This window comes from Chiloscyllium plagiosum, unplaced genomic scaffold (genome assembly GCF_037043375.1).
Source record: "Chiloscyllium plagiosum isolate Xiang-an unplaced genomic scaffold, Cpla_swu_hap1 HiC_scaffold_7, whole genome shotgun sequence".
In the NCBI taxonomy this organism is placed as follows: domain Eukaryota; kingdom Metazoa; phylum Chordata; class Chondrichthyes; order Orectolobiformes; family Hemiscylliidae; genus Chiloscyllium; species Chiloscyllium plagiosum.
Genome location: NW_028270145.1, coordinates 57,134,533 through 57,161,493, shown reverse-complemented (window position 1 = coordinate 57,161,493; position 26,961 = coordinate 57,134,533). Strand labels below are relative to the sequence as shown.

Sequence of the window (26,961 nt, the reverse complement as noted above, 5' to 3'; positions counted from 1 at the left end):
GGGCATACGTCGATTCTCCTGCTCCTTGGATGCTGCCTGACCTGCTGCGCTTTTCCAGCAACACATTTTTCAGCTCTGATCTCCAGCATCTGCAGTCCTCACTTTCTCCAACCTTATCAAACGCCTTACTAAAGTCCATGTATATGACATCAACAGCCCGCCCTTCATCTATCGATCATCTTATCACTTCCTCGAAGAACTCTATTAAGTTGGTAAGGCACGATCTTGCCAGCACAAAACCATGTTGCCTATCACTGATAAGCCTATTCTTTTCTAAATATAAATAGATCCTATCCCTCAGTACCCTCTCCAGCAACTTTCCCACCACCGACATCAGGTTCACTGGTCAGTAGTTACCAGGAATATCCCTACTACCCTTCTTGTACAGGGGGGCAACACTGGCAACCTTCCAGTCCTCCGGCACCTCACCTGTATTTAAGGATGCCACAAAGATCTATCAGGGCCCCAGCTATTTTTCCCCCCCCTCTCCTCCCTCAGCAACCTGGGATACATCCCATCCGGTCCTGGGGATTTGTTCACCTTAATGATCTCTAGTCTACCCAACACATCTTCCCTACTTATGTCAATGTGATCCAGACTAATCGAACTTCTATCTCTAATCTCAACATTCATCATGTTCCTCTCAGTGATGCAAAGTAATCATTCAGAATCTCACCCATTCGCTCAGGTTCAAAATAGAACATCGAACATAGAACAGTACAGCAGAGAACAGGCCCTTCAGCCCACGATGTTGTGTCGACCACTGATCCTCATGTATGCACCCTCAAATTTCTGTGACCATATGCATGTCCTGTAGTCTCAATGTCCCCAATGACCTTGCTTCCACAACTGCTGCTGGCAACGCATTCCATGCTCTCACAACTCTGTGTAAAGAACCCGCCTCTGACATCTCCTCTATACTTTCTTCCAACCAGCTTAAAACTATGACCCCTCATGTTAGTCATTTCTGCCCTGGGAAATAGTCTCTGGCTATCGACTCTATCTATGCCTCTCATTATCTTGTATGTATCAATTGGGTCCCCTCTTCTCCTTTTCTCCAGTGAAAAAAGGAGGACAAGGGGAGAGGCCATTCTAGACTTAGTGCTTGGAAACGAGCCGGGGCAGGTATCAGATCTTGTGGTGGGAGAGCATTTTGGTGATCGTGACCACAACTGCCTCACATTCTACATAGCTATGGAGAAGGAGAGGATTAGGCAAAATGGGAGGATATTTAATTGGGGAAGAGGAAACTATGATGTGATTAGACATGAGTTAGGAAGCATGGATTGGGAGCAATTGTTCCATGGTAAAGGCACGATAGAAATACAGCCTTCCTTCATTATCCTTTAGTGGCCAATATTTTCCCTAGTTACCCGCTTGCTGCTTATATAAGAATAAAATGTTTTGGGATTCTCCTTGTTGCATTTCATTCCATAATTTTGTAAATAAATTCTGTTTGTTTAAAACTCTGGCAATCTGACCAGCTAATTCACTCTGGGAATATGCACTGTACACTTACCTGAAAAAAAATAGCAAAGTTATGGTCTGGGCTCCCGGTTTAAAAATGTTTTGTGTTGGGCCTGGTCCATAACAGATTGGGGGCTCATCCGGGGTTTGTTTGTGGTTCTAACTTGGGGATTTAGGCAGTGAGTGGTGGGTGTTGATTTGGTTGGGTAAATATAGTTTGGGATAGCAATTGCTCTTTCAATCACCAAAAGTTTGCTGCAGGTGGAAGAAGTGACCTTGAGAGTTTTACAAAAGGTGATTAAGGCCAAGCTGCGGGAATTAGCAGACAAGCTCGAGTTGGAGCTACCTCCTTCCATGAGGAAAGATGAGATGAATACAGCAGTGGCTCTGCATTTAAATTTGCTGGAAACACCATCAGGATCTGTAGAGATGGCACAAAATTAATTGCAAATGAAGCAGCTTGAGTTAGAGGCGAGAGATAAGGAAAGGGCAGCAGAAATGAAATAGTTTGAGTTACGAAAAAGAGAAAACAGAAGAGAGAGAAAAAGAGTTTGCACTTCAGAATGTGACACTTAGAAAGGAAAGTCAAATTAAACAATGGAGATGAAGGCTCAAGATAAGTCTCATGAGGAAGAAGTTGAGGATCAGTAAACCCATGGTAGTCAAAAGCTTGGTGAGAAACTGTTTAAGTATGTTCAAGCTTTGCCTGAATTTGATGAGAAGGATGTGGAAGAGTTTTTCATCTCATTTGAAAAAGTGGCTAAACAAATACAGTTGCCAGTGACCATGTGGGTTTTATTGATCCAAACCAAACTTGTAGGAAGAGCTAAAGAGGTGTTTGCATCACTTTCAGAGGAGATATCTGGGGAGTATGAGGAGGTGAAGAAAGACATCTTAAGTGCATATGAGCTTGGGCCTGAAGCCTACAGACAACGTTTCAGGAATCTAAGGAGGCACCCTGGTCAAACCTATATTGAGTTTGAAAGCATCAAACAAAGTAATTTTGATAGGTAGATAATTTCAAAAATAGAACATACCTACAACGCTCTTAGACAATCATTTTGGAAGAGTTCAAAAATCCACTTCCTGAAGTAGTGCAAACTCCTGTGGAAGAGCAGAGAATTAAAACACCAAGGTTAGTAGCTGAAATGGCTGATGATTGAGTTGGTCCTTAAAACATGGTTTGGCTTCCAGAATCAACTTCAGTCCATGAAGGATAGGAATTGGAGCAAAGAAGAATCCTCACATGGAAAGGGAAAGGTAGATCTTGGTGAAGACCATAAGGATAACTTACCACAGATTAAAAAGGAAACCCTTGAAGGGGACAAAATGTTAAAAAGCTCCGGTGTTTTCATTGCAATAAAGCAGACCACACGAAATCAGTGTTGGTGGGCTAGGAAAAGCACTGTAAAGCCAGATATAGGAAAACAGGATAAGCCTTGGAGTTTTGTTGATGTGGTAACAGAAAGCCCAGTGCAGACTAGAAAGCTGCATCAGAGTGTACAAGCTGATCGGAGGTAGGTTAAGGAGGAAGTGCTAGATCTGCTTAGAAACTATAACTGCAAAGGTAAAGTTTGTTCACATAGGCTGGGAGCAGCAGCGAAAGAAGTTACAATATTAAGGGGCACAGGATCCTCTCAGTCTGTGATGCTGAAAGATGAGATATGTACTCCAGAAGGACTATTACTCGAAAAGTTACTGGTAACGGGAATTCATGGTGAGGCAAAGCACTCAATTATGTGAAGTGAGGCTAGACTGTCCATAAAAGAGTGGAGAATTTGTGGGAGGAGTACTGGACAAACTCTGAACTCCAGGAATACAATTTGTCCTTGCAAATCATATAGCTGATTCAGTGGTTGGAGTGCTGCACACTGTTTGAAAAGCCAGTGGAAACAAAGGCAATGGAAGCAATGCAGGACTCTTATCTTGGAATTTTTCCTGATTGTGTGGTAACGAGGTCACAAAGTCGCCAGTTGAAACAGGAGAGATCAAAGGATGCAGATAAGGAAATTGAAGTGGCATTAGCAGAGATTTTGCTCCTGTTTTGTTTCAACTATCTGATCGAACATATCGGTGCTCAGGCAAATTTTTTTTGCTCAGATAAATTGAGTTACAGTGGAAAGATGAAAATTTAAATCAGTTGAATCAAAGGGCATATACAGAGAAGGAATCTGAATGTTATTGCCTTAAAAATGATGCCTTAATGAGGAAATGGAGACCATCACACATTCAGGCAGATGAGAAATGGGCAGAAATTCATCAAATCATATTGCCAGTGGTATATAGAAAGGTGTTGCGAGTGGTGCATGAGCTATCACTTGGAGATCAGTTAGGAGTGAGGAAAACACAGGCTAAAATATGTAGGAGAAAGTGAGGACTGCAGATGCTGGAGATTAGAGTCAGGGACTTTGAAAAATGAAGCCATCTTTGGATATTGATGGTTCATTTCTTTTAAGGGTGGGGAGGTGTCACAAACCTGGTCCTTTTTAAAAGTTTGTTGGCCTTGATTATTTTTTCAGAGCGATTCTAAACGGCCCAAGGTTACATCATGATGAAGTTTAATGGTTTACTGAGGCCTTTGTTTATACCTAACAGATGATGCTTCAGACAGAAAGCCTTCAGGTCCCTTTTTTAAAAAAAACTGGTATAATTAAGGGGGTGTGGCCAGCTCTCTAGCTGGGCAGGTTGGTTCAGTTCGGGGGTTGAGTCAGGGTCACAATTGAAACTGGATGCTGTCCCTTCCCTTCTGCCCTTCTGACTTCCTAACCTGTAAGCTTTCTGTGTCATTTTTACTGTTTATTGGGACTGTTGTAAGTATTTTGGAACAGCATCATTAAGTCAGGATAGCCTGTTGGATTCGGTATGGAGAAGTTATTCGGGTGTTCAATTTTCAGTTTGTTGTGTTTAATTCCGTAATTTTGTAAATAAATTATGTTTGTTTAAAACACGACAGTCTGACCAGCTAATTCACTCCGGGAATATACTTAACTGAAACAAATAGCAAAGTTACAGTCTGGGCTATCTGTTTAAAAATGTTTTGAGGGGTCGGGCCTGATACATAACATCGCCATTTGCTCGTCCTGCCATGGTTTGTCTTACCATAATGCAACACTTCGCATTTATCTGCATTTAACTCTATCTGCCATTCCTCGGCCCACTAACCCAGTTGATCAAGATGCCGTTGTACTCATTAATAACCTTCACTGTTCTCTGTACCACCAGTTTTCGTGTCATCCACAAACTTAGTATCATGCTCCCTATATTCTCATCAAAATTGTTTATATAAATAATGAACAGTAGACCCAGCACTGACCTTTGTAGCAGACCGCTGGTCACAAGCCTCCAGTCTGAAAAACAACACTCTACCACCACCTTTTGTCTTCTACCATCAAGCCAAATTTGTATCCAAATGGGTAGATCTCCCTAGGTCCCATGTGATCTAACCTTACTAACAAATCTACTATGTAGTACCCTGTCAAAGGGATTTATCTCTCCACCCCTGAGGCTCCCAGCCTCATTCCTGATGAAGGGCTTTTGCCAGAAATGTTGATTTTTCTGCTCCTCAGATGCTGGCTGACCTGTGCTTTTCCAGCACCACGCTCTTGACTCCATGTGGATAATGTCCAGCGGTCTGCCCTTGCCTATCTTCTTGTTCACCTCTTCAAATAACTCAATTAAATTTGTAAGACATGATGTCCCGTGCACAAAGCCTTGCTGGCTCTCCCTAATCTGACCTTGCTTTTCCCAATGCACGTAGATTCTATTTCTCAGAACCCTCACCAACAACTTACCCACCACTGACAGCAGGCTCACCAATCTGTAGTTTCCTAGCTTTTCCTTGCAGCCTTTTTTCAATGATGGCACCACATTAGCCACCCTGTGGTCTTCCTGCACCTCACCAATGGCTGTTCATGAGACAAGTATCTCTGTTAGGGGCCCAGCAATTTCTTCCCTAGCTTCAACAATGACCTCAGATTCACTTGATCAGGTCCAGGGATTTATCTACATTTTATACATTTTAAGATATCCAGCACCACCTCTTTTCAAGACAGTCGTATTTACTTCACTAAGTTCTGTAGCTTCTATGTCTTTCTCCACAGTAAATACTGATGAGAAATAGTCGTTTAGGATCTCACCCATCTCGTTCCAGATAAAGATGGCTTTGTTGATCTTTAAAGGGTGCTATTCTCTCGCAAGATACTCTTGTAGTTGTAGAATCTCCTTGGATTCTCCTTTACCCTATCTACCAAAGCTATTTCATGTACCCTTTTTGCCCTCCTGATTTCCCTTTTAAGTGTACTCTTACACTTGTCATGTGGAATTCCTGTTCCTAATCGATTATTCGATTGATCTTTCTCTACCATCCTCACAACACTTGCTTTGAAGACATTGAGATGTCACTAGTACCTTGTCAGGTGTCCAACACCTGGTAACAGAGGAGAACATTGAATTAGATGAGCAAAGGGAAAAGCAAAATGACAACAAAATCAGGTGCTTGGTGATCATTGCACTCTTCACCAAATGGCAGAAATTTAAGCAATATTCAATTCCCATTTTTTGAGATGTATGTGCATGTACATTGATGTTGACCAACTTCAGCTTCATATGATTCTTGTGAATAAAGGATGTATTCTTTTAAGGTTTAGTAATATGTAACTGGGTGAATAATTGTTCGTACATAATTTCAAAAAAATTGTGAAATTAATATTTGTTTGTGCTATCTGTGTATATACAGTTCCACATCAGATATTTTTTCTTTTTTCTTATTCAGGTAAAGCTGGTGGAAGAGGACATAAAATTAGTGACTATTTTGATGTAAGCACTTTATAGATTATTTTAGATCTTTGATTTCCTTATTAAAACCAAGGAGAATTCAAATTCCAAAGCCTCTTCATGCATACTTGTCCATCTGGAGCAATTACAATAAATTTGGTTTGTTGCTGTACCATTTTATTATTGCTATTTTCCAATGCTGATGAAGGTAAATTACTTGTACATGATTAAGGACTTGTTAATTGTGATAGCCTTGTATTATTTTAACAGCCTTGGATTAATTTGTTGAAGGTGCTGTTTCTAATAGAGACGTTTTTAGTTTTCTGAATGTTTAAAGAATACTGTAATTCAATTGTGAATTTTTTAAAACTTTTCTAGTACACAGGTGGTAACGGTACCAGTCCAGTAAGAGGTGTACCACCTTCAATTCGATCTCCACAGAACTCCTTTTCTCATTCTGCTACTTCATCTGTAAGTTTGCAACTTTCTCATACTTAGACTGTTGGCAAGTCTTGACATGATAGTGATACGTGTGAATGTGAGTTTGTTTTTAGCAAAACAAAATGTAGTGCTTTTGAGTTTTGCTGAATTTTAAGTATTGGTTTTCTTGAAGATCGTTTCCCTTCAAAAGGGGAAAAAAAGTTGAAGCAGGTAAATTTCTGCTTTTCTCTTTGCTTAACAGCATCAGAGGCAAGAAACAGGTGTCTAACCTCCTTGTTAAAAGAAACATATGGAGGAAAAAAATTCACGCATGGGATGTTTTGAGCTTGGGTAAAATGCCTGAATTGTTCAAATGCGAAGAAGATTGAAATGTGTGCACTCTTTCTTTTTTTAAAAAAAATCTTCATTTGAGTTAAAAATCCTTATGTTTTTACCAAATGGTTAACTAATTATTTACAGGAAATGTTTCATTATCTATGTACAGCATATCATTAAGTTACGACACACAACTAGAATTACTTTTGAAAGTCAGTTGTTTTCCTGATTGCTTGAGTCAAATTCTCAAGTTGACCACCAAATTGTAATATGTGAATTTGATGTGACCATATGCATAATTGCTCTATTTCCTTTGAGTACCAGAAGTGTTTTGTGTTCTGTACATAGTAATTCCACTGCAGGCTTGAATTATATTTATGTAACACAGGGAAGTCCCATAGCACTTAATGGAGAAAGAGAGGAATGGACACTGCAGCTTTGGGGAAATTCAGAGGTGCATGAAGGTTTGACCAGAGGTGACACCTTGTAAAGATAAAAATAATAGAGAGTTGGAGAGGTTTAGAGAGGGAGTTCCAGACAGGGCTAAAGTAGCTGAAGGAGAACAGTGTGAAGAAAGCCAGAGTTAGCGCACTGTCAGAAATGGGGATGTAAGCTTGAAGAACATCAGGGAAAAAGGGGAAGGTGAAACCATGGGAGGAATTTGCAGATAAAGATATAGGTTTTATCTTGTGTCCTTGCTAACCCTTAACACGCTTAATATAGATTGGTTGGTGCATAAAAGAAAAAAAAATCATCTGACGCAGTCTCCCTCACTACAGCTGCCTTTTTGAGGTGTGTTAATATTCTTCAGGAAACCCATTTTATTCTGTGATGAAGCACTGACGACCCTTTAAAATATGAGCCTCAACTTGAAGTATCAGACTTAAACAATCAATCAATACTTCACTGAATGTAGTCACTAATTTAGAGGTAAATTGATTTAGATTTCCCAACTTAAGACTTGTATTGATAAATTCAGAAACTCCTTGGCAGCTGTCACTTTTTTAAAAAAAAATGTATATATGTTTAACCAGGTAGCCAAGTTTTTTTTTTAAACTTCATTTAACATTCAGCACTAACCTAGTTATTTCACAATTAATAGTATCCCACCAACACTTTTTGCTGTAAATATAATCAATCTCTCTCTCTGTCTCTCTCTCTCTCTCTCTTTTCAGGTTCGGCAGAATAGCCCATCCCCTACTGCACTAGCTTTTGCGGATCTTTCTGCTTTACAACCAAAACTAATTTCTGTCTCCTGCAAGACTACTCAGGTAAATGTTGACTGGGTTGTATTTGAAATGAGGTGCAAATGGAGCACACTTACTTTCCTGTTGGGGAGGTGAGGTGGGGAGTAATCTGTCACCTATTTCAAATTTTAACAGCACAAATTCGTACTGCATCTTGCTCAATTTGTGTTAGGCAGTATGTGGTTATTTCCTCAGCTTTTGTGAATTGGGGGTTGGGAATGTAGGAGGGTAGAAATTGCAATCTCCTGAAGTTTCATGACATTGTGATACGTTTGTGTTGTGTTATACCATCTGAATGTTTTCACTGTTCTTCCACTTCTGATATCTTTGTTAGTGTTCTGGCATTTTTCTTAGTCCTCTGTTCATTTTGAGCTTTCCATGAAACCGCGAGTTTTTAAAATTAAGAGCAATATGGGGTAGTGTTTCAGTACACAATTAATTAATTGGAATATGCCTTTTTGGAATTTTGAGACTGTTTGCCTTTTTTTCATATTATAGTTACAATTTACAGGTTAAATAAGTCTTCCTCTCGTACACAATTTAAATTTGTTTTCCTGCAATGTATGCACTTTTAGCATTTGCTGATTTGTAATAATGCCTTGTTTATATGAAGACTGAACTCACCATTGGAAAATTGGCTGCCCTTGAAAGCAATAAGAATCTGGATCTTGAGAAGAAAGAAGGCAGAATAGATGACTTATTGAGAGTAAGTAATCCTGTTTATACTTTGTTATATGAAAATGTACATGGCTCTCTGAACTAACATTATTTAGGTAATTAAATAAGCACCAATAAACTAGGTTAGTTCATGTTTTGGGTCCACTGACCTTTGGCCTTCTGAAGCAGGGTCACTGAATCTGAAAAGTTACTGCTGATTCTCCACAGATGCTGCCAGACCTGCTGAGTTTTCCAGCAATTTCTGGTTTTGTTATTTCCTTCATTGCCGTTCTTTTGTCTTTTTTTAAAAAACTAGGTTAGTTAATTGTTGGCAAAGGAATCTAAATCTTGATGTGCAACTATAGTCAAATGATATTTTACAAGAGTGCTTGTAATGCTCATTACATGTAAGAAGGTTGATTTTTAAAATCATCATTGATCAGCATTGCTGCAACATCCAGTAATATTAATAACTGATAATAATATACTTGTTTTCATTTTTTGGTGGATAGAAGACAGGTGTTAACAACTTTGTAATATAAGTTGTTGGTTGCCAAATGACAGGGACTGATTTCAAAGGGGGAAAAATCCAGTACAGAAGACAACTATGTATATATACAGTAACGTTGTTTAAATTATGCAAATTCATGAATTTGCTTTTTAATACTTTGAATCTATATGTTCTTGCTCTACATAGATCCTTTACTATTGACTAATTCTCACAATGTTTCTGTACTTTTTTGTACTTTAGCAGTTGAGATATATCCACTTAAGGCTGAAAAACAATTCAGTCTTTTTTAATAACTCTCATCTTTGATAGAGAAGTCAGGCTCATGCTATTCTTTACATCCATCCATATATGAATGGCTCGTTGATCAGAACTGGACACCAGATTTGAGTTGTTATCTGATCTTTCTTTATTCCTTTATGCTGAATTCAGATGGCTTTTCATATAACATTCATGCCTCATTTGAACGCACCCTTTGTGACTCACTATGTACATCACAACTCATTTTGACTCTTAAGTTATGATCTTGTTTTATAAAGAGATTAATCTCCCTTGGCCTTCGCACTATCATAGGCCTTCTCCTTTTGTCCTGTCCTCCCACCCCTCCACTATCTTCAAACTCTTGCATTTCCTTCTCTCTTCTGTTCTGGGGAAAGGTCATCAACCTGAAATACTAATTCTTTTTTTCTTCACAATATTATTTTGTCTGCTGGATTTTTCCAATTTCTTTGTTCCTATCTGTGCAGCTTAATTTTAATAATAATTGGACAAATGAGGGTTGCTCATAGAATTAGAGGCTAAAATGTAATGAACCTAATACAAAGTGTGAAATGTTTTTATCACAATGGAGAATTTTGACTTAACCAAAAGTTTCAAATTACATTTTCAGATCCATTTGAGGTAGTTATGAAATTAGCACTTTATTGAATAGGATGCAACTAGAGTTTTAATAAAGTGCAGTTTTTTTGAGAGTAGTTACAGCATGTCTAATGACTATGGAAATTCTAATTAGTTCAATGACTTTTAATTGATTGCATCCGCGGGAGAGCTCAACAGCACACCATATGTGAAAAGTATAGAATCATTGACAGCTTTACAATTTCTGCATTATTCTGTCCTCCAGAATTTGTTGTCAGTTTCAGAGAAATAGTAGCAAACGGCAACAGCTTTATCATTACTATTGCAAAATTTATGCTGATAAATACAAATTATTGTGCTCGTATACAACAGAAGCCGGAAGGGCCCTGGGGCATTTAATTTATTGCTTCCACCAATTCAGAATACCTTTTTAAAATGAGCAGCTGTCCTTTTCTCTTTGACAATTTTAAATCCACCTCCATGTCATGTCCTTGGTATGCATCAACGTGTAATGCAATTTATTTTGTTTTCATGTGATTATTTATTAAAGGTAAGTCAAGGTGTGCTGTATAATGTGGTTTACCTTTCCTTCAAGTAGTTGTTTATCTGAACTGCAAATAAAGTTACAAGAAACTTTGCATTTGATTTCATGAGTTTAAGATTGTACTGTGATCGCATAAACAAAGATATCTAACTTGCATCTTATATGGTGTGAATGATTGTCTGTTTGTTTGTTTTGTTTCCTGTGCGCCCGCCCCCCCCCCCCCCCCCATTCCCTTTAGTCTGCAACACTCCTAAGCTGATTGGAATCAAGTGTTCATTGTCTCTGTCAAGTGTATATTCATATTCATACCTTAAGTGCAGTTGCATAGTAAAATAATTGGATTCACCTCTGAGACTGTTGATTTTGGAAAGCAGCATATGTGCCTTTCCTCTTTATTTATTCTTCCTTTGGGTTTTGCAAGCTAGGCCACCATTTTTGCTCATTCCTAATTGCCTTAGAGAAGGTGTTGATGAACTGCTTTCTTGAAATCTGCATTGCTCGGGGTGTAGGAAGTTCTGGGATTTTGGCCCAGTAATTGTGAAGAAATGGCAATACAATTCTGTCAGGATGGTAAAAGGCCTAGCAGAAACTTGCAAGTGTTAGTATTCCCATGCATCTGCTGTCCTAATCCTTTAAGGAGGTAGAGATCTTTGGTTTGGATGGCACTGTTGGAGGAGTCTTAGTGTGTTACAGCAGTGCATCTTCTAGATTGCCACTGTACATTGTTGACCTTAAGCAACCAACCAATCTTAACTGTTACACAAGCAAACTTTGCTGCATTAGGAATAGAATTCTGCCAGGGAGACACCATGGTATGCCCCTGCTCTGTCTCTCTTTCTCTACTTTCTTCTCTGCGCCCTCGCCCCCAAAAATGCTCCCGTCTATGTCTCTTACAGTGAATTCCTGAACCATGAATAATCTGTTGAAGTCCAAATTCAACTCAGGCTGTCACTTATTAAGCAATAGAGGATGGTTACTGCATTTGTTCCTGGAAGGGCATCCAATTTCAAGAGTTTTATTCCACCACCAAAGTAAAAGGATAGTGACTTATTTCACCCACTTTGTAGTGTCAGCCATATTTTGTGTTTCTTGCACAGTTGACTTTTAGTCTGATATGACAAAGTACATTTCAGTGTGAATAACATGCAGGCTTACTGTGACATGAAAACTCCACCTCCCCTTCTTTGCCTCACATCATCCTTGGTCCTATTTGTGTTGCTGTCTTATAGCCCAGATGGAATACAGAAGAAGTAGTAATATAGTTGCAAGTCAGAATGGTGCGTTGTTTGGATGGAAGGCATCAGTTCTTTTGCCCTAGCATCTTTGTACCTAATCAGAAAGTGCTGATTTTGTTGCCTTGAAAGTGTTTCAAGGGATCTAGTGGTTGTGAGGGTTCTGTCCAAGTCTATCCGTTTTAATAAGCAATTAGTAATTTTTGTCAGATTTAGGTAATCAGAGAGCACAACTATTAAAGTCTACTGGTTAAAATTTAGGAGCCCTTCAAGGAAGAGACATGATTGCAAATTATATTAAAACCTTGCAATGTATGAATTGGCTTTCAATAATTTTTAATATTTAATTCTATGTGGGAATCTTATTGAACAACATGATATAAAAAATGGATCATTATAGTATGTGATTGAATAATCATCTCACTCAATTTATTATTAATGATTCTGTTTGTGTTGGAAAACTTCACTGATAGAAAATATATTTAAACTGAAGTTGTTCAAAATTTCTAATTCCTAAGCTCCAGTATTCTTGAAACTGTAATCTACAGTTTTTAGGCAATTTACAGGATTGTAAATCTGGTTGTAAAAATATGCAAATGTCACAATGTTGTCCTTGCCTCATTATTGCTTCTAATTTAAATTATTCGGCATTTTGACAGGCCAACTGTGATCTAAGGAGACAAATAGATGAACAGCAAAAACTGCTTGAAAAGTACAAAGAACGATTAAATAAGTGTATGACAATGAGCAAAAAGTTATTGATTGAGAAGGTAAGTAGAACTTTATCTTGTACAACCAAGAGGAAGGCATTTAGCTCCTCAAGCTTGTTTCACTAGTCAGTCTTGGAATGCATGTTCTTGATTTTGAGTGCAGTTTGTAAGGAAATGCTTTTTGACATAGCTCTTGAACTGCTTTGCCTGCATTTCATAGATAATATCCTGCTGCTGTAAACCCGGTTGCCAGAAGAAATAGTTTATCTTTCTCATTTTACTTTATAAAATCCTTTAAATGTTTTGATTGAACGTTAAGGAATACACAATGCACCAGCGAGTGTAGCTTATTCTACTGCACTGTCCTTATCATATAATCCTTTTCATCCACATATCTTTCTATGAATTTGGGCTGAACCCTCTTCAAGGCAGATGTATTATTTCTAAGAGGCAGCGTTCCTGATTTCACCTGACCTTTGTATAAATGAAGCATAACGTTCATCTTTTATTAAGACAGCTAATACTCCATTGATCTTGTTAATTTTGTTTTTAACCTTCCAACTAGCTGTTAGCTACTTATATAGTTAGTCGTAGCAATGTGCAGCACAGAAACAGACCCTTCGACCCAACTTGTTCATACTGACCAGATATCCTAAATTACTCTTTTGTTTGGCCCATTGTCCTCTTAAACCCTTTCTATTCATGCACCCATCCAGATGGTTATGTTATTGTGCCAGCCTCCTCCTCCACCTCCTGACAGCTCATTCCATACATGCACCACCCTTTGTATGAAACCGCTCCCCCTTAGGCCCCTTTTAAATCTTTCTTCTCTCACCTTCAGTATAAGCCCCTGGTTTTGACATCCCCTGTCCCTCTAAATCTAACTGCTTCACACTGATGAGTAACCTCACACTTCACCAAACCCCATTTGTCACAATTTTGTTGAAATTGTACAAAAATAGTAACTGTCAATGGACCTTCATTTGAGTTACAAAGAAACTAGGTGAATAAGGTTATTGACTTGCTAAGCTGGTAAATTTGTTTGCAGTCGTTTCATCACATGCTATGTAACACCATTAATGCATCTCTGGTGAAGTGTTGGTCTTCTGGTCCACTTGTTATTTGTGTCTGATTCTGCTGGGGTTGGTGATGTCATTTCTGGTTTTATTGATGGTTCTGGTCTTATTGATGGTTCTGGTCTTAATGGTTGGTATATGGGATCCAAATCTACATGTTTGTTAATGGAGTTCTGGGTTGAGTGCCAGCCTTCCAGGAATTCCCGTGCATGTCTCTGTTTGGCTTGTCTGAGGCTGGATATGTTGTCCCAGTCAAATTGGTGTCCTTCATTGTCTCTGTAAAGTGATAACTTGTCATGTCTCTTAATGGCTAGTTGATGTTCGTGTACCTCGATGGCTAATTTCCTTCCTGTTTGCCCTATATATGTTGATGTAAGAAGTCATTGCACATTATCTTCTATATAATGCTGGTCCTGTTGGTTGTGGGTATAGGATCCTTTATACTTGTTAGTAGTTGTCATAATGTAGTAGTAGCTTTGTGGGCTGCCATGATACCCAAAGCTCGGAATAGTCTGGTAGCTATTTCTGATAAATCTTTAATGTATGGCAGTGTGGCCTGTGTATCCAGGCATATTGTGTCTTCCTGCTGTGTTCTTTCGTGTAGATATTGTCAGACTACGCTTTTTGGGTATTCGTTGTGTAGGTGATCTTCTGCTTTCCGCAGCTCTGGGGTGCTGCAGTGTGTTGTGGCTGGCTTGAACAATGTTCTGATGCAGCTCTATTTATGGGTGTTGAGACCATTGCTGTTGTAGTTGAATACTTGGTCCATGTGGGTGGCCTTCCTGTATATGATGGTCTGGAGGTCCTCATTGGCCTTGCATTCAACCATCACTCCACACAGGCAATGACTGACATCAATTTGACTAGGACAAGCAAATCCGAGATATGCACGGGAATTCCTGGAAGATTGGCACTCAACCCAGAACTCCATTAATTACCATGTAGATTATGACCCCATATTCCCTGTACCAACTACAAAATCGGAAATGACTCCTCCAACCCCAGCAGAGCCAGACGCTTAAATAGCAAGCAGGACAGACCACCAACGCTTCACATTGATGTTACCTAGCATGGTGATACAGCATCTGAGAACAAATTAACCAGCTCAGCAAGGAAGTCAACAACCTGAACTGCAAATCTTCCCGAATACTCTGAACTAAGTATATGAGTTTGGATTCTTGAAGTTTCTGATTTTGATCTAAACTCTGCATAAACTTCAAGTTTCCTTCCCTCACCCTTTCTCAGTTGTCACAGTGAAATAAACTACTCGTACCTTACTCTTTACAGTTTGTATGTTTTTATTCTCACGGCTGCGTTTCTGGTGCAGCTGAATAAGCTTGTTAGAAGATCCTTGATTTATCTGTGACAAAGTTGTGTCATGTGTGAAATGATATCTTGTTTTTAAGTGATCCCCACTGTGACATGCTCATCTTGACTATTATACATCTCCATCTTATTTGATGTGTGTTCTGTTTACTGTTAATGTACAAATTAAAGCGGCACGGTGGCACAGTGGTTAGCACTGCTGCCTCACAGTGCCAGAGACCCGGGTTCAATTCCCACCTCAGGCGACTGACTGTGTGGAGTTTGAACGTTCTCCCCGTGTCTGCGTGGGTTTCCTCCGGGTGCTCCAGTTTCCTCCCACCATCCAAAGATGTGCAGGGTCAGGTGAATTGGCCATACTAAATTGCCCGTAGTGTTAGGTAAGGGGTAAATGTAGGGGTATGGGTGGGTTTCGCTTCGACGGGTTGGTGTGGACTTGTTGGGCCGAAGGGCATGTTTCCACACTGTAATCTAATCTAAATCTAAATCTAAATGTATTTTGTATAAGAGTGATCTGTGAAGTTTGCACCTTCTCCCAGTGTCTGTGTGGGTTTCCTCCTGGTGCTCCGATTTCCTCCCACAATCAAAAGATGTGTAGATTAGGTGAATTGGCCATGCTAAATTGCTCATAGTGTTCAGGGATGTGTAGGTTAGGTGCATTAATCAGGAGTAAATGTAGAGTAATAGCGGAATGGGTCTGGGTGTGTTACTCTTTGGAGGGTCAGTGTAGACTTGTTGGGCCAAATGGCCTGTTTCCACACTGTAGGGATTCTGTGATCAAATATTAGATGACCAGTGTGTAGTCATTGCAAAGTATTCTTAACTCATCTATCAGAGGTCACCTTTGCAACAGCACCAAATAAAAGAGCAATGAAACAAAATGCTTTATTAGCTTATCATTCCATTTGCTGTAAATTATAACTTCAATACGGTTCTTGTGGTTTAGAGTAAACAAGAGAAGCAATCTAGCAGAGAGAAGAGTATGCAGGATAGGCTACGGCTGGGGCATTTCACAACAGTGCGACATGGTGCCTCATTTACTGAGCAATGGACTGATGGCTATGCATTTCAGAATCTTGTAAAGTAAGTACGAATGGTAAATCTTTCCCTCTCTCCTCTTTGTGCTCATTTCTGACCTCTCCTTCTTCATCACTTCTCTAATTGCAAGTTTCTATCCACTTCAGCTATTTTTTGTGACACTAGTTTTATTCACCACCCCTCCATTAGTATCTTTGTTTAATACCTCCCACTTTCCCGCTTCATTATGAAGCAGAACGTCTTGCAGGTATAAAATATTCTCTGGCTAAATGAGCGAGCAGCATCAGATGAGTTGTTATTGTTCCTAAAATATGCTCATAGTTTATTTTAATGTTAACTTCTGAATACAGGCAACAAGAATGGATAAATCAACAGAGAGAAGAAATAGAAAGACAAAGAAAGTTACTGGCAAAGAGAAAGCCTCCCCCAACTCAAAATTTGCAGACCCCAGCAGCAAACTCTGAACTGAAACAGCGCAAAACAAAGGCGGTCAATGGTGCTGAAAATGATCCTTTTGTTAGACCAAACCTTCCACAATTGTGAGTTCAGTTTTACTTTATTGTAGCATGCCTTATAAAATTCCACAGCATGTTGTGTGCAGTTGGCTCTGCTGATCAAAAACTAAAAATGCAAATGGTCTTCACAAATGGCAGTTGTCTGTGTACTGGTGCATTTCAGTTCTCTTTCAAGCTCTTAATGTCTCCACCATAACTTGTGTAGCAAATTGTTTTGGATTTACATGTCCATTTAATAAGTATGAGGAGAAAGTGAGGGCTGCAGCTGCTGGAGATCAGAGCTGAAAATGTGTTGCTGGAAAAGCACAGCAGGTCAGGCAGCATCCAAGGAACAGGAGAATTGACGATTCGGGCATAAGCCCCGAAACGTCGATTCTCCTGTTCCTTGGATGCTGCCTGACCTGCTGCGCTTTTCCAGCAACACATTTTCAGCATTTAATAAGTATGGTTTACAAGATTTTTACAAACTGCGAGAAACGTGTACTTTTTTCGACAAGTCTGGGTAATGAACGAAACTGGCGCAGACTTAAATATGTTCATTTCAGCCTGCTAGGTATGAATATCCTGTACGTTGATAGCCAATTTTAAGAAGTAAACACTCAAAAGTTAACAACTGGCTACGTAGAACAGTTGATCTTCCGTAATTACACCGGCACCACTCCCCACCTCTTCCTCCACTACATTGATGACTGCATTGGCGCCACCTCGTGCTCCCGCGAGGAGGTTGAGCAATTCATCAATTTCACCAACACATTCCACCCTGACCTTAAATTTACCTGGACCATCTCTGACACCTCCCTTCCCTTCCTGGACCTCTCCATCTCCATTAGTGACGACCGACTTGACACTGACATTTTTTACAAACCCACCGACTCCCACAGCTACCTGGATTACACCTCTTCCCACCCTATCTCTTGCAAAGATGCCATCCCGTATTCCCAATTCCTCCGCCTCCGCCGTATCTGCTCCCAGGAGGACCAGTTCCACCACAGAACACACCAGATGGCCGCCTCCTTTAGAGACCGCAATTTCCCTTCCCACGTGGTTAAAGATGCCCTCCAATGCATCTCGCCCACATCCCGCACCTCCGCCCTCAGACCCCACCCCTCCAACCGTAACAAGGACAGAATGCCCCTGGTGCTCACCTTCCACCCTACAAACCTCCACATAAACCAAATCATCCGCCGACATTTCCGCCACCTCCAAAAAGACCCCACCACCAGGGATATATATCCCTCCCCACCCCTTTCCGCCTTCCGCAAAGACCGTTCCCTCCGTGACTACCTGGTCAGGTCCACGCCCCTCTACGACCCACCCTCCCATCCTGGCACTTTCCCCTGCCACCGCAGGAACTGTAAAACCTGTGCCCACACCTCCTCCCCCACCTCTATCCAAGGCCCTAAAGGAGCCTTCCATATCCATCAAAATTTTACCTGCACATCCACTAATATCATTTATTGTATCCGTTGCTCCCGATGCGGTCTCCTCTACATTGGTGAGACTGGGCGCCTCCTAGCAGAGCGCTTTAGAGAACATCTCCGGGACACCCGCACCAATCAACCAAACCGCCCTGTGGCCCAACATTTCAACTCCCCCTCCCACTCTGCCAAGGACATGGAGGTCCTGGGCCTCCTTCACCGCCGCTCCCTCACCACCAGACGCCTGGAAGAAGAAGGCCTCATCTTCCGCCTCGGAACACTTCAACCCCAGGGCATCAATGTGGACTTCAACAGCTTCCTCTTTTCCCCTTCCCCCACCTCATCCTAGTTTCAAACTTCCAGTCCCCTTGACTTGTCCGACCTGCCTAGCTCCTTTTCCACCTATCCACTCCACCCTCTCCTCCCTGACCTATCACCTTCATCTCCTCCCCCACTCACCCGTGGGCGGCACGGTGGCACAGTGGTTAGCACTGCTGCCTCACAGCACCAGAGACCCGGGTTCAATTCCCGACTCGGGCGACTGACTGTGTGGAGTTTGCACATTCTCCCCGTGTCTGCGTGGGTTTCCTCCGGGTGCTCCGGTTTCCTCCCACAGTCCAAAGATGTGCAGGTCAGGTGAATTGGCCATGCTAAATTGCCTGTTGTGTTAGGTAAAGGGGTAAATGTACGGGAATGGGTGGGTTACGCTTCGGGTCGGTGTGGACTTGTTGGGCCGAAGGACCTGTTTCCACACTGTAAGTAATCTAATCTAATCACCCATTGTACTCTATGCTACTCTCTCCCCACCCCCACCCTCCTCTAGCTTATCTCTCCACGCTTCAGGCTCTCTGCCTTTATCCCTGATGAAGGGCTTTTGCCTGAAACATCGATTTTGCTGAAGCTCCTCGGATGCTGCTCTTCCAGCACCATTGATCCAGAAACTGACAATTTCATACTTGTTTAGTAATAGTTACGCAAAAGTTGACTTGAACGCAACTAAATTGCAATCTTCAGACCTATTTAAATGAAATATGCGTCAGTGAGTAAACCTGTTAATTGGAGATGCCATGTTTTATATTAAAAATAATTGCTTACTACAAGAAACTCCTGAGTTCTGACCACTTGTTTTCTGAGTCATTACCCCTCCACCGCCCCCCCCCCAAAGAAAAAAAAGGTAAAATTAGTATCTGCTGGATAAATGCTAAATTCAAAACCAAATCTCTGTTCTCCATTTGCGTCTTGTGTCTGTAGCAAGTTGCTTTAACTCAAGTTGGAGTGCCACTACACGGACAAAAGCTTGGTCATCAAATGTATTTGCCATCTCTGTTAGTGTTACAATTTGCCCTAATGCTGGCAGCTGTATTCTTCTCTGGAATTAAATCTGAGTTTGGGAGGTTTAAGAAATAAAGTTTTTTTTCAGCAAATTAGGAATTGTTATTAGTGAATTCTAGAACACATATTTTCTATGTTGACCTTTGGGAAGGAGTTTTTGTCTTATGAAGAGATGTTGAGGCCACTTTTGGAATATTGTGTGCAATTCTGGTCTCTTTCCTATCGGAAGGATGTTGTGAAACTTGAAAGGGTTCCAAACTAGAGGGCATATGTTTAAGGCGCGAGGGGAAAGATACCAAAGAGATCTGAGGAGCAACTTTTCACGCTGAAGGTGATGCGTATATGGAATGAGCTGCCAGAGAGTGGTGGAGGCTAGTACAATTGCAACATTTAAAGGGGATCTGGATAGATATGTGAATAGGAAGTGTTTACAGGGATATGGGCCGGATGTTGGCAAGTGGGACTAGATTAGGTTGGGATATCTGGTCGGTATGGTTGAGTTGGACCAAAGGGTCTGTTTCCATGTTGTACATCTCTATGACTCTATAATTGGGCCTATACTCATTACAGATGAGAAGACTGAAAGGTGACCTTATTGCAACACAGATGCTTGGGGAATTTGACAGAGTCGGTGCAAAAAGGTTCTTTCTCCTTGTGAGAGAGTCTATGACCAGAGGGCGTAATTTCAGGGTAAGAGGATGCCCATGAAAAACAGATGAGGAGGGATTTCTTCTGAGGGTATTGAATCTGTGGAATTCTATACCACAGAGACCTGCTGAGGTTGAGTTGTTCAGTATATTCAAGGCTGAGATGGACTGAGTTTTAATCATCAATGGATCAAGGTTATATGGATGGCATGAAAGTGAAGTTGAAGAATATCAGATCAGCCGTTATTGAGTGGCAGAGCAGTGTTGATGGGTTGAATGGCCTACTTCAGCTCTTCTGTCTTGACTTACTGTTGAATAAAAATGATTTGTTTTGGAATTATCTGATTAACATTGATAAAAGAATTTATATTGCAATATTTTATTATAAGTTTCTTATTTATCAGCTACATAAGTGACTTACCATGTGTTTCTGTCAGAATGGTAAAAGGCTAAGTTAAAGACTTGATTAATGCAACATAATCAAATAATGCTTGATATTTTGCTATCCTGTGGAAATAATGCTGAGCTGATTTTCTAAAAAATGCTGGGAGTTGATTGTTAATGCATAGCATTTCTGATACTTATTTTGTGGAGCTGAAAGAAAATATTTTATACTGGACACCATGCGACATTATTCTACAAAAAAATCCAGAATAGTTGTCAGGATTTAAACCAAAACGTTGACTGTATACTTTCAACTAACAATCCTCAAATCTTTTGAGAACTGACTTAATGCAAAAAGATTTGGCTGTATTAGTATCTAGGCATGTCTGCTATTTTGATTGTAAAATAATTATATCTCCTGCAGTAGCTTCTCGTCAATATTCTAACCCAAATGGTAATACTTTTCTGATACTCCCATCTTATCTAGGTTGACAATAGCAGAGTATCATGAACAGGAAGAGATCTTCAAACTTAGACTAGGACATCTAAAGAAGGTATGTTGGTTTTCATGTTCAGGTAAAAGTAGAAGGTTTGTGGGGAGATGAATGTAATTGAATGTTGAAGCAGAGATCGTGAAGGAAAGAAAGCTTGACCTTATTAAATATCTACTCATAGAGTCATAGAGATGTACAGCACGGAAACAGACCCCTCAGTCAAACTCGTCTATGCCGAACAGATATCCCAACCCAATCTAGTCCCACCTGCCAGCACCTGGCCCATATCCCTCCAAATCCTTTCTGTTCATATACCCATCCAAATGCCTTTTAAATGTTGCAATTGTACTAGCCTCCACCACTTCCTCTGGCAGATCATTCCATACACGTACCATCCTCTGAGTGAAAGAATTGCCTCTTATTTTGTATAGCCATCAAAATTATTCTATTTTCCTATTCTTGAAGTCCTGCAGTAACTGATGCTTAAGGAAAGAGAAAGACCTCCATTTTTATCCTGTTCACTTTCTAAGAGCTTTACAGAAAATGAAATGCATTTGAAGCATGGTTACTGTTGTAATATAGGAAAACATGCTAGCCACTTTGTGCTCAGGAAGATACCATAAGCATCAATGAAATGATCGGTTTGTGATGATAGTTAAGGGATAAATATTGGCCAGAATATTGGAGATAATTTCTCTCCAAACTGGTTTCATCTGAGGGGGTCGAACAGTCTCAATTCAGTGTCTCACCCAAAGGTGTATATTCCCATGGACTGTATAGTCTGTTCTCCTGGATTGTTGACTTGTCTGCCTAGAACAAGACCTGAACGCACAATCTTCTGACTCAATGTGCAACTTGCACTTACTGATCTATGTCTGATACCGTTTTGTCAACTTGCTATTTGTGTTTTGGTTATGGCTTGCATAACATTTGAAAGATAATTCAATTCTCCATTTCTGTCTGTGAAATAAACCATTAAATATATCAGTAGAGTTTTCCTTTAATGTGATTTGCTACAAGAAGACATTTATTTATTTCAAAAGTTTAAATGTTTTTATAGTTCTCAGAGACTAATAACAGGATTATTATTGGCAGAATTGAAAACAGATCACATGTTCCCTTTCTTCTGTACTTCTTGCCACAATACCACCATACTGATTAAAAATCTTTCTACCTCAATCTTAAATACAGAGGAACCTCTATTATCCGAAGGACACGGGCGGGGGGAGTATTTCGTTCGGTTAATTGAATGCTGGATAACATAGTTTAGCCGAGCATCGGAACCATGCATTCTTGCTGGATAATCGAGGTTCTTCTATGTACACAAGAACTGTGCCCCCATGGATCTCTGGCAAAGAGTTCCAAAGACTTTCAACCCTCTGAGAAAAGAAATTCCTTCTCTCTGGTCCTAGACTCTTCTGTGAGAGGAAACATTCTCTCAGTGCTTACCTTATTAAGCATCTTAAAATCCTATATGTCTCAATGAGTCACTTCTCATTTTTCTAAACTTCAAAGAGTAGAGTCCCTAATAAGGTAAATAAGAGGACGAAACCACTCCAAATGTGGTCTCACCATTTTACCTTGTATAATTGCAGGGCTTCCCTAGTCTTGCACTTTAACTCCCTGAAATAAGGGCCACCATTCCATTAGCCTTCCTGATTATCAGCTGCACCTATGTGATAATGTTGTTTCATGCACAACTGACACCAAGTTCCTTTGTGTTGCAGCTTTCTGCAAATTTTCTCCATTTACCTTAACTTGAATCCCAAAGCAAAATAATGGTGTCACAACATTTGCTTATTTGAATGTTAATTTCAGTGTTTCATAATACAACAGGAATTTATTTTGCTAAATGCTTTCCTTTAGTTACTTTTACAAAAACATTCATAGCATGTTTTAAAATTGCATGAGTGGATATAACTTTAAGTCCAACTCTCAAAAAACTAAGCATTGGGGATTTTACAAAAAAATTAAATATCTAATATTTAATTATGCAAAAAGCTTGTACAATTGTACTCAGTCTGTTTTTAAGATTGAAAAGAAATCATGTTTGCTTGTGATTTTAAAATTGCATCAATCTGCTGATGTTTTTACATTAAATTTATCTGATATACTGTCTTGCTGTTGAATCATTGTTTTTAATTGGGGCAACCTTTGGATCATGATGTTTGCCATTTTACATAACTAAAAGTTTGCAGCTTCTGAGTTAAAGGCATAGCAATGCGTAGAAGTCAGTCTGGTAAACATGTAATATTTCTGTCTGTTTTTATCTCCACTAAAGGAAGGTTAATTCAAAAATAGATTAGCATTCAGAATTATTTTTTACTTCAGTGTTAGAATTCTTCATTACTTGATAGAGATGTATCAATCTCTACATTTTTTTGTAATCATCAAGGTACAGTACACTTAGAAGCCATTTCATGCATCAACTATTTAGAGCATTTTCTCCACACAAACTATCTAATGAAACACTCAGTTGCACCCTCCCATTCACTTTAATAACATTTAAAGTAACTATGCAGTTTTCATTTTCAAATATTTATGGATCTTGCTTCATTCGTAGTTTGTGGCAGAGAAATAATGTTTTTCTAATTTTTTTTATAATTATCTTAAATATGCACTCTCATTTCTATCTTTCCAGACAATAGCAACTGCTTGTTGCTGCAACTTTGTAAACCAACTCATAATCATGAAGACACCTGTCCAATCATTTCTTGATCATCTCTTCAACAGTGTAAAATCTCTGCATTTGTCACATCTCTCTCATAACTAATCTCTCAATCCTTAGAATCTCCCCATGAGTCTGTGCTTCACCGTTCTGGTTTCTTCCTTAAATGATGTGCAGTACTCCCGATGTGTTATGAGTTCCACGTTGTCACATTGCTACTATTCTCTACCTGTAGATTCAAAACCAAAGATTACATTTTCTGGCAGTGTCCATTTGAATACAATTTTTAATGATTTGCAAGACTATTTATGTAATCCATTTAAAAGTTTGCCTTTCCATGTTCTGGCCAACAGACTATTTCTTTAATTTTGAACTTCATCTACTAACTAGGTGCTTAGCTTTCTGATCTACATGCTCTTGAAACCCTTCACAATTTTTCATGTCCCTCAGGTTGGAATTGTAGATTTTCAGTTTACCTGTAGTCCCTCCACTTCCATGTCCAGGTCATGAATATGCATAGCAAATACCAGCAGCTCCCACTTGAACTTGCTGCTTACATTGCTGAGTTACATGCTAAGTGGTTTACTTTTACTACTATCCTTTCTTTTCTCCTCTCCCAAGCATCTCTCTTGGAATCGGATAAATCCATTTAGCCTCTTAAAATTGAATATTGGCTCAAAGTTAAGAAAACTTTCATATGGTTGAGCACCATTGACCAGCACCATTTATTATCCATCCCCCAGTGCCTTTGAGAGGATGAGATGAGATCACTGCGATCATAGCTGACCGGCAAATGGCGTTAAGATTCTCGAAATTACTCCAAAGATTTATGTCCTTTTGCTTAATAAAAATGTATAAGTTCAGTTTCTTAATTGGGTCTATTCTTCAAATTTTATTTTAAATGTGAGCATTTCTATCTCTCAATTGTTGTCTTTCTGCCTTTTTCACAGTTCATGTGGGCTTGTGAGGGCATTCTGCTCGAGTCTCTGGAGAATTATTTTTTCTTTTAGACTTTTTGCGGTGTTTAATAAAATTGCCTTTGAAAACCCATGTAAATAATGATGGAGTCTTGGCATATCAATTTAGTTTTCATTCATAATGCAAGTTAATTGTTCTTGAATTTGTGCTTGTTACATTGCCTGAATGAATTGGGGCATTCAACACCCTTTGAGAAAGCTGGTTGAATGTTTGTGAGGATGACTAATAGTTGAGCAGTTTATAAGTTTATTTCTCATTGGTATCAACAGGAAGAAGCTGAAATTCAAGCAGAGCTCGAACGCCTGGAGAGAGTCCGAAATCTGCATATACGTGAACTTAAAAGAATAAATAATGAAGATAGTTCACAGTAGGTTAATGAATGTTAAATAATTTTCTTGCTTTTATGTCTTTCTCAAAAGCTCAGTTCCATAGCAGTTCAGTCAATGGAATATATTTGGAGCGAAAACAGAAGTTGCTCAAAGAACTCAACAGTCTTGCAGCATTTGTGGAGAGAAATAAGAGTTAACGTTTTGGGTCCAGTGAACCATCTTCAGAACTGATCTTAGCTGAGTAAAGATTGACAACTGCTGAAGATGGAGTGCTGGGAGGTGTAAACAATAGGTGAGATGGAGCCCAGCAGGAGAGAAAAACAATTGGGCAGGCAAAGGAATGGGTGAAGGTCAGCCTAGGAGAATCAATAACTGCTCTTGGAGACCATTAGTGGCTGGCAATAGGTTGCTTGTGTTAGCCCATGTGATGATAAGGTCTGTGTGTGAGAGACTGTGTGACAGACATAAAAAAAGGGCACTGACATGGGAGAAGCTGCCCATGTCCTAGAATTATTGAACTCAATATTGAGTCTTGACGGTTGGATGGGCTTCATCCCCACCTATTATTTACTCCTTCACCTTCCTGTACCCTATCCTCAGCATAGGAGAAAGTGAGGACTGCAAATGCTGGATATCATGTGCTTTTCCAGTACCACAATCTCGACCCTATTCTCAGCATATATGCTAATTTTTCCCGAGCTAATAGATTGCTGGACCCGCAATGTTAACTCTGCTTTCCTTCCACAGATGCTGTCGGATTTGCTCAAAGTTTTCCCACAACTTCCTGTTTTTGATTCTGATTTCCAGTATTTGCATTCTTCGGCCTTTTAAAGTATTTTTGAAATATAATCACTGCAGTAAGACACTTTACATAGAGCAGTGTGTTTTGATGACTGGATTTTTAGTGCTGATGGTTGAAGATTAAAACTTGTGGAGAACTCCCCTGATCATGAAATAGTATCAAGGTATCCTGACTGTCCATCTGAGGATTGCGAACGTTTAATGTACTTTTTGTCTTATTGGAAAGTTGGTGGTTATGGTGTTCAGCATTCCCCCGTTACAGTAATTGGTGAAGCTAGAATATTTGTGAATGAAACTAATGAAACTACTGCGTGCTCGCTCTCGCTCTGACTTGTGCTCTCTGGTTGGTCTCCTCTTCTGCATCTGATTGTGCACTTTCACTCTTTCTTGCTCTATCCATCCTGCACTCAGTTGCAATGTCTGTCATTTCTTCTCACCCAAGTTGCTCACTCTCTCCTGTTCCACCTGCTCTTGGTTTCCTTCACCCTGCCCTGTAGTTTTTAAGTCATCTGAAATATTCCAATTAGTTCATAAGTATGTATAACTTGAAAACAAGAGAATGATCTGATGAAATGATTTTTTTTTCTTGCACGGGATGTGGGTGTCACGAGCAAGGCCAGCATTTGTTGCCAATTACAAATTGCTGTTGAACTGGATAATCCACTGGGCTGTTTCAGAGTGCAGTTAAGAGTCAACCACTGTTGTGGATCTGGAATCAGATGTAGACAGGTCTCCTTCCCTAATAAATATTAGTGAACTAGATTGATATTTACAGCAGTTTGATAGTTGACATGGCTGGCAACTATGAGACTAACCAAATGAAAACCATAAGAACTGTGGATGCTGTAAATCGGAAACAAAAACAAATTGCTGGATATGCGCAGTAGTTACATTACCTGCACAAATATTCTAATTTCACCGACTAGGTCTGGATAAGATCTGGTAACATCTGTGGAGACAAATCAGTTAATATTGTGGTCGAGTGAACCTGCTCAAGTTTGGAGGAAGGGCCGCTCGACCTGAAATGTTAACTGTGATTTGTCTCCACTGATGCTGCCAGACCCGCTGAGCTGAGACTAACCATGTTTTGCAGCATGTCCCCAAGCTTTAGCCTGGATCCTCTGGATCACTGATCCAGTATCGTTACCACTCTGTCACCATCTCTTACTGAAGTAAATAGTTAAAGGAAGAGTGAGGAGAGTAGAA

At 39.8% G+C, this 26,961-nt stretch overlaps 1 protein-coding gene across 4 annotated transcripts in view; it reads left to right on the top strand.

Moving 5' to 3' along the window:
• The window catches only part of LOC122551589 (serine/threonine-protein kinase tousled-like 1), a 141,785-nt gene that overhangs the window by 70,316 nt on the left and 44,508 nt on the right, over positions 1–26,961 (top strand). For all 4 annotated transcript variants that reach the window (XM_043693717.2, XM_043693715.2, XM_043693714.2 and 1 more), the window contains 9 exons: positions 6,239–6,282; positions 6,619–6,711; positions 8,172–8,267; positions 8,857–8,949; positions 12,702–12,812; positions 16,098–16,234; positions 16,540–16,728; positions 20,973–21,039; positions 24,895–24,992. In XM_043693717.2, the coding sequence (XP_043549652.2) occupies positions 6,239–6,282; positions 6,619–6,711; positions 8,172–8,267; positions 8,857–8,949; positions 12,702–12,812; positions 16,098–16,234; positions 16,540–16,728; positions 20,973–21,039; positions 24,895–24,992 (928 nt within the window). The remainder of the gene's footprint in view (positions 1–6,238; positions 6,283–6,618; positions 6,712–8,171; positions 8,268–8,856; positions 8,950–12,701; positions 12,813–16,097; positions 16,235–16,539; positions 16,729–20,972; positions 21,040–24,894; positions 24,993–26,961) is intronic.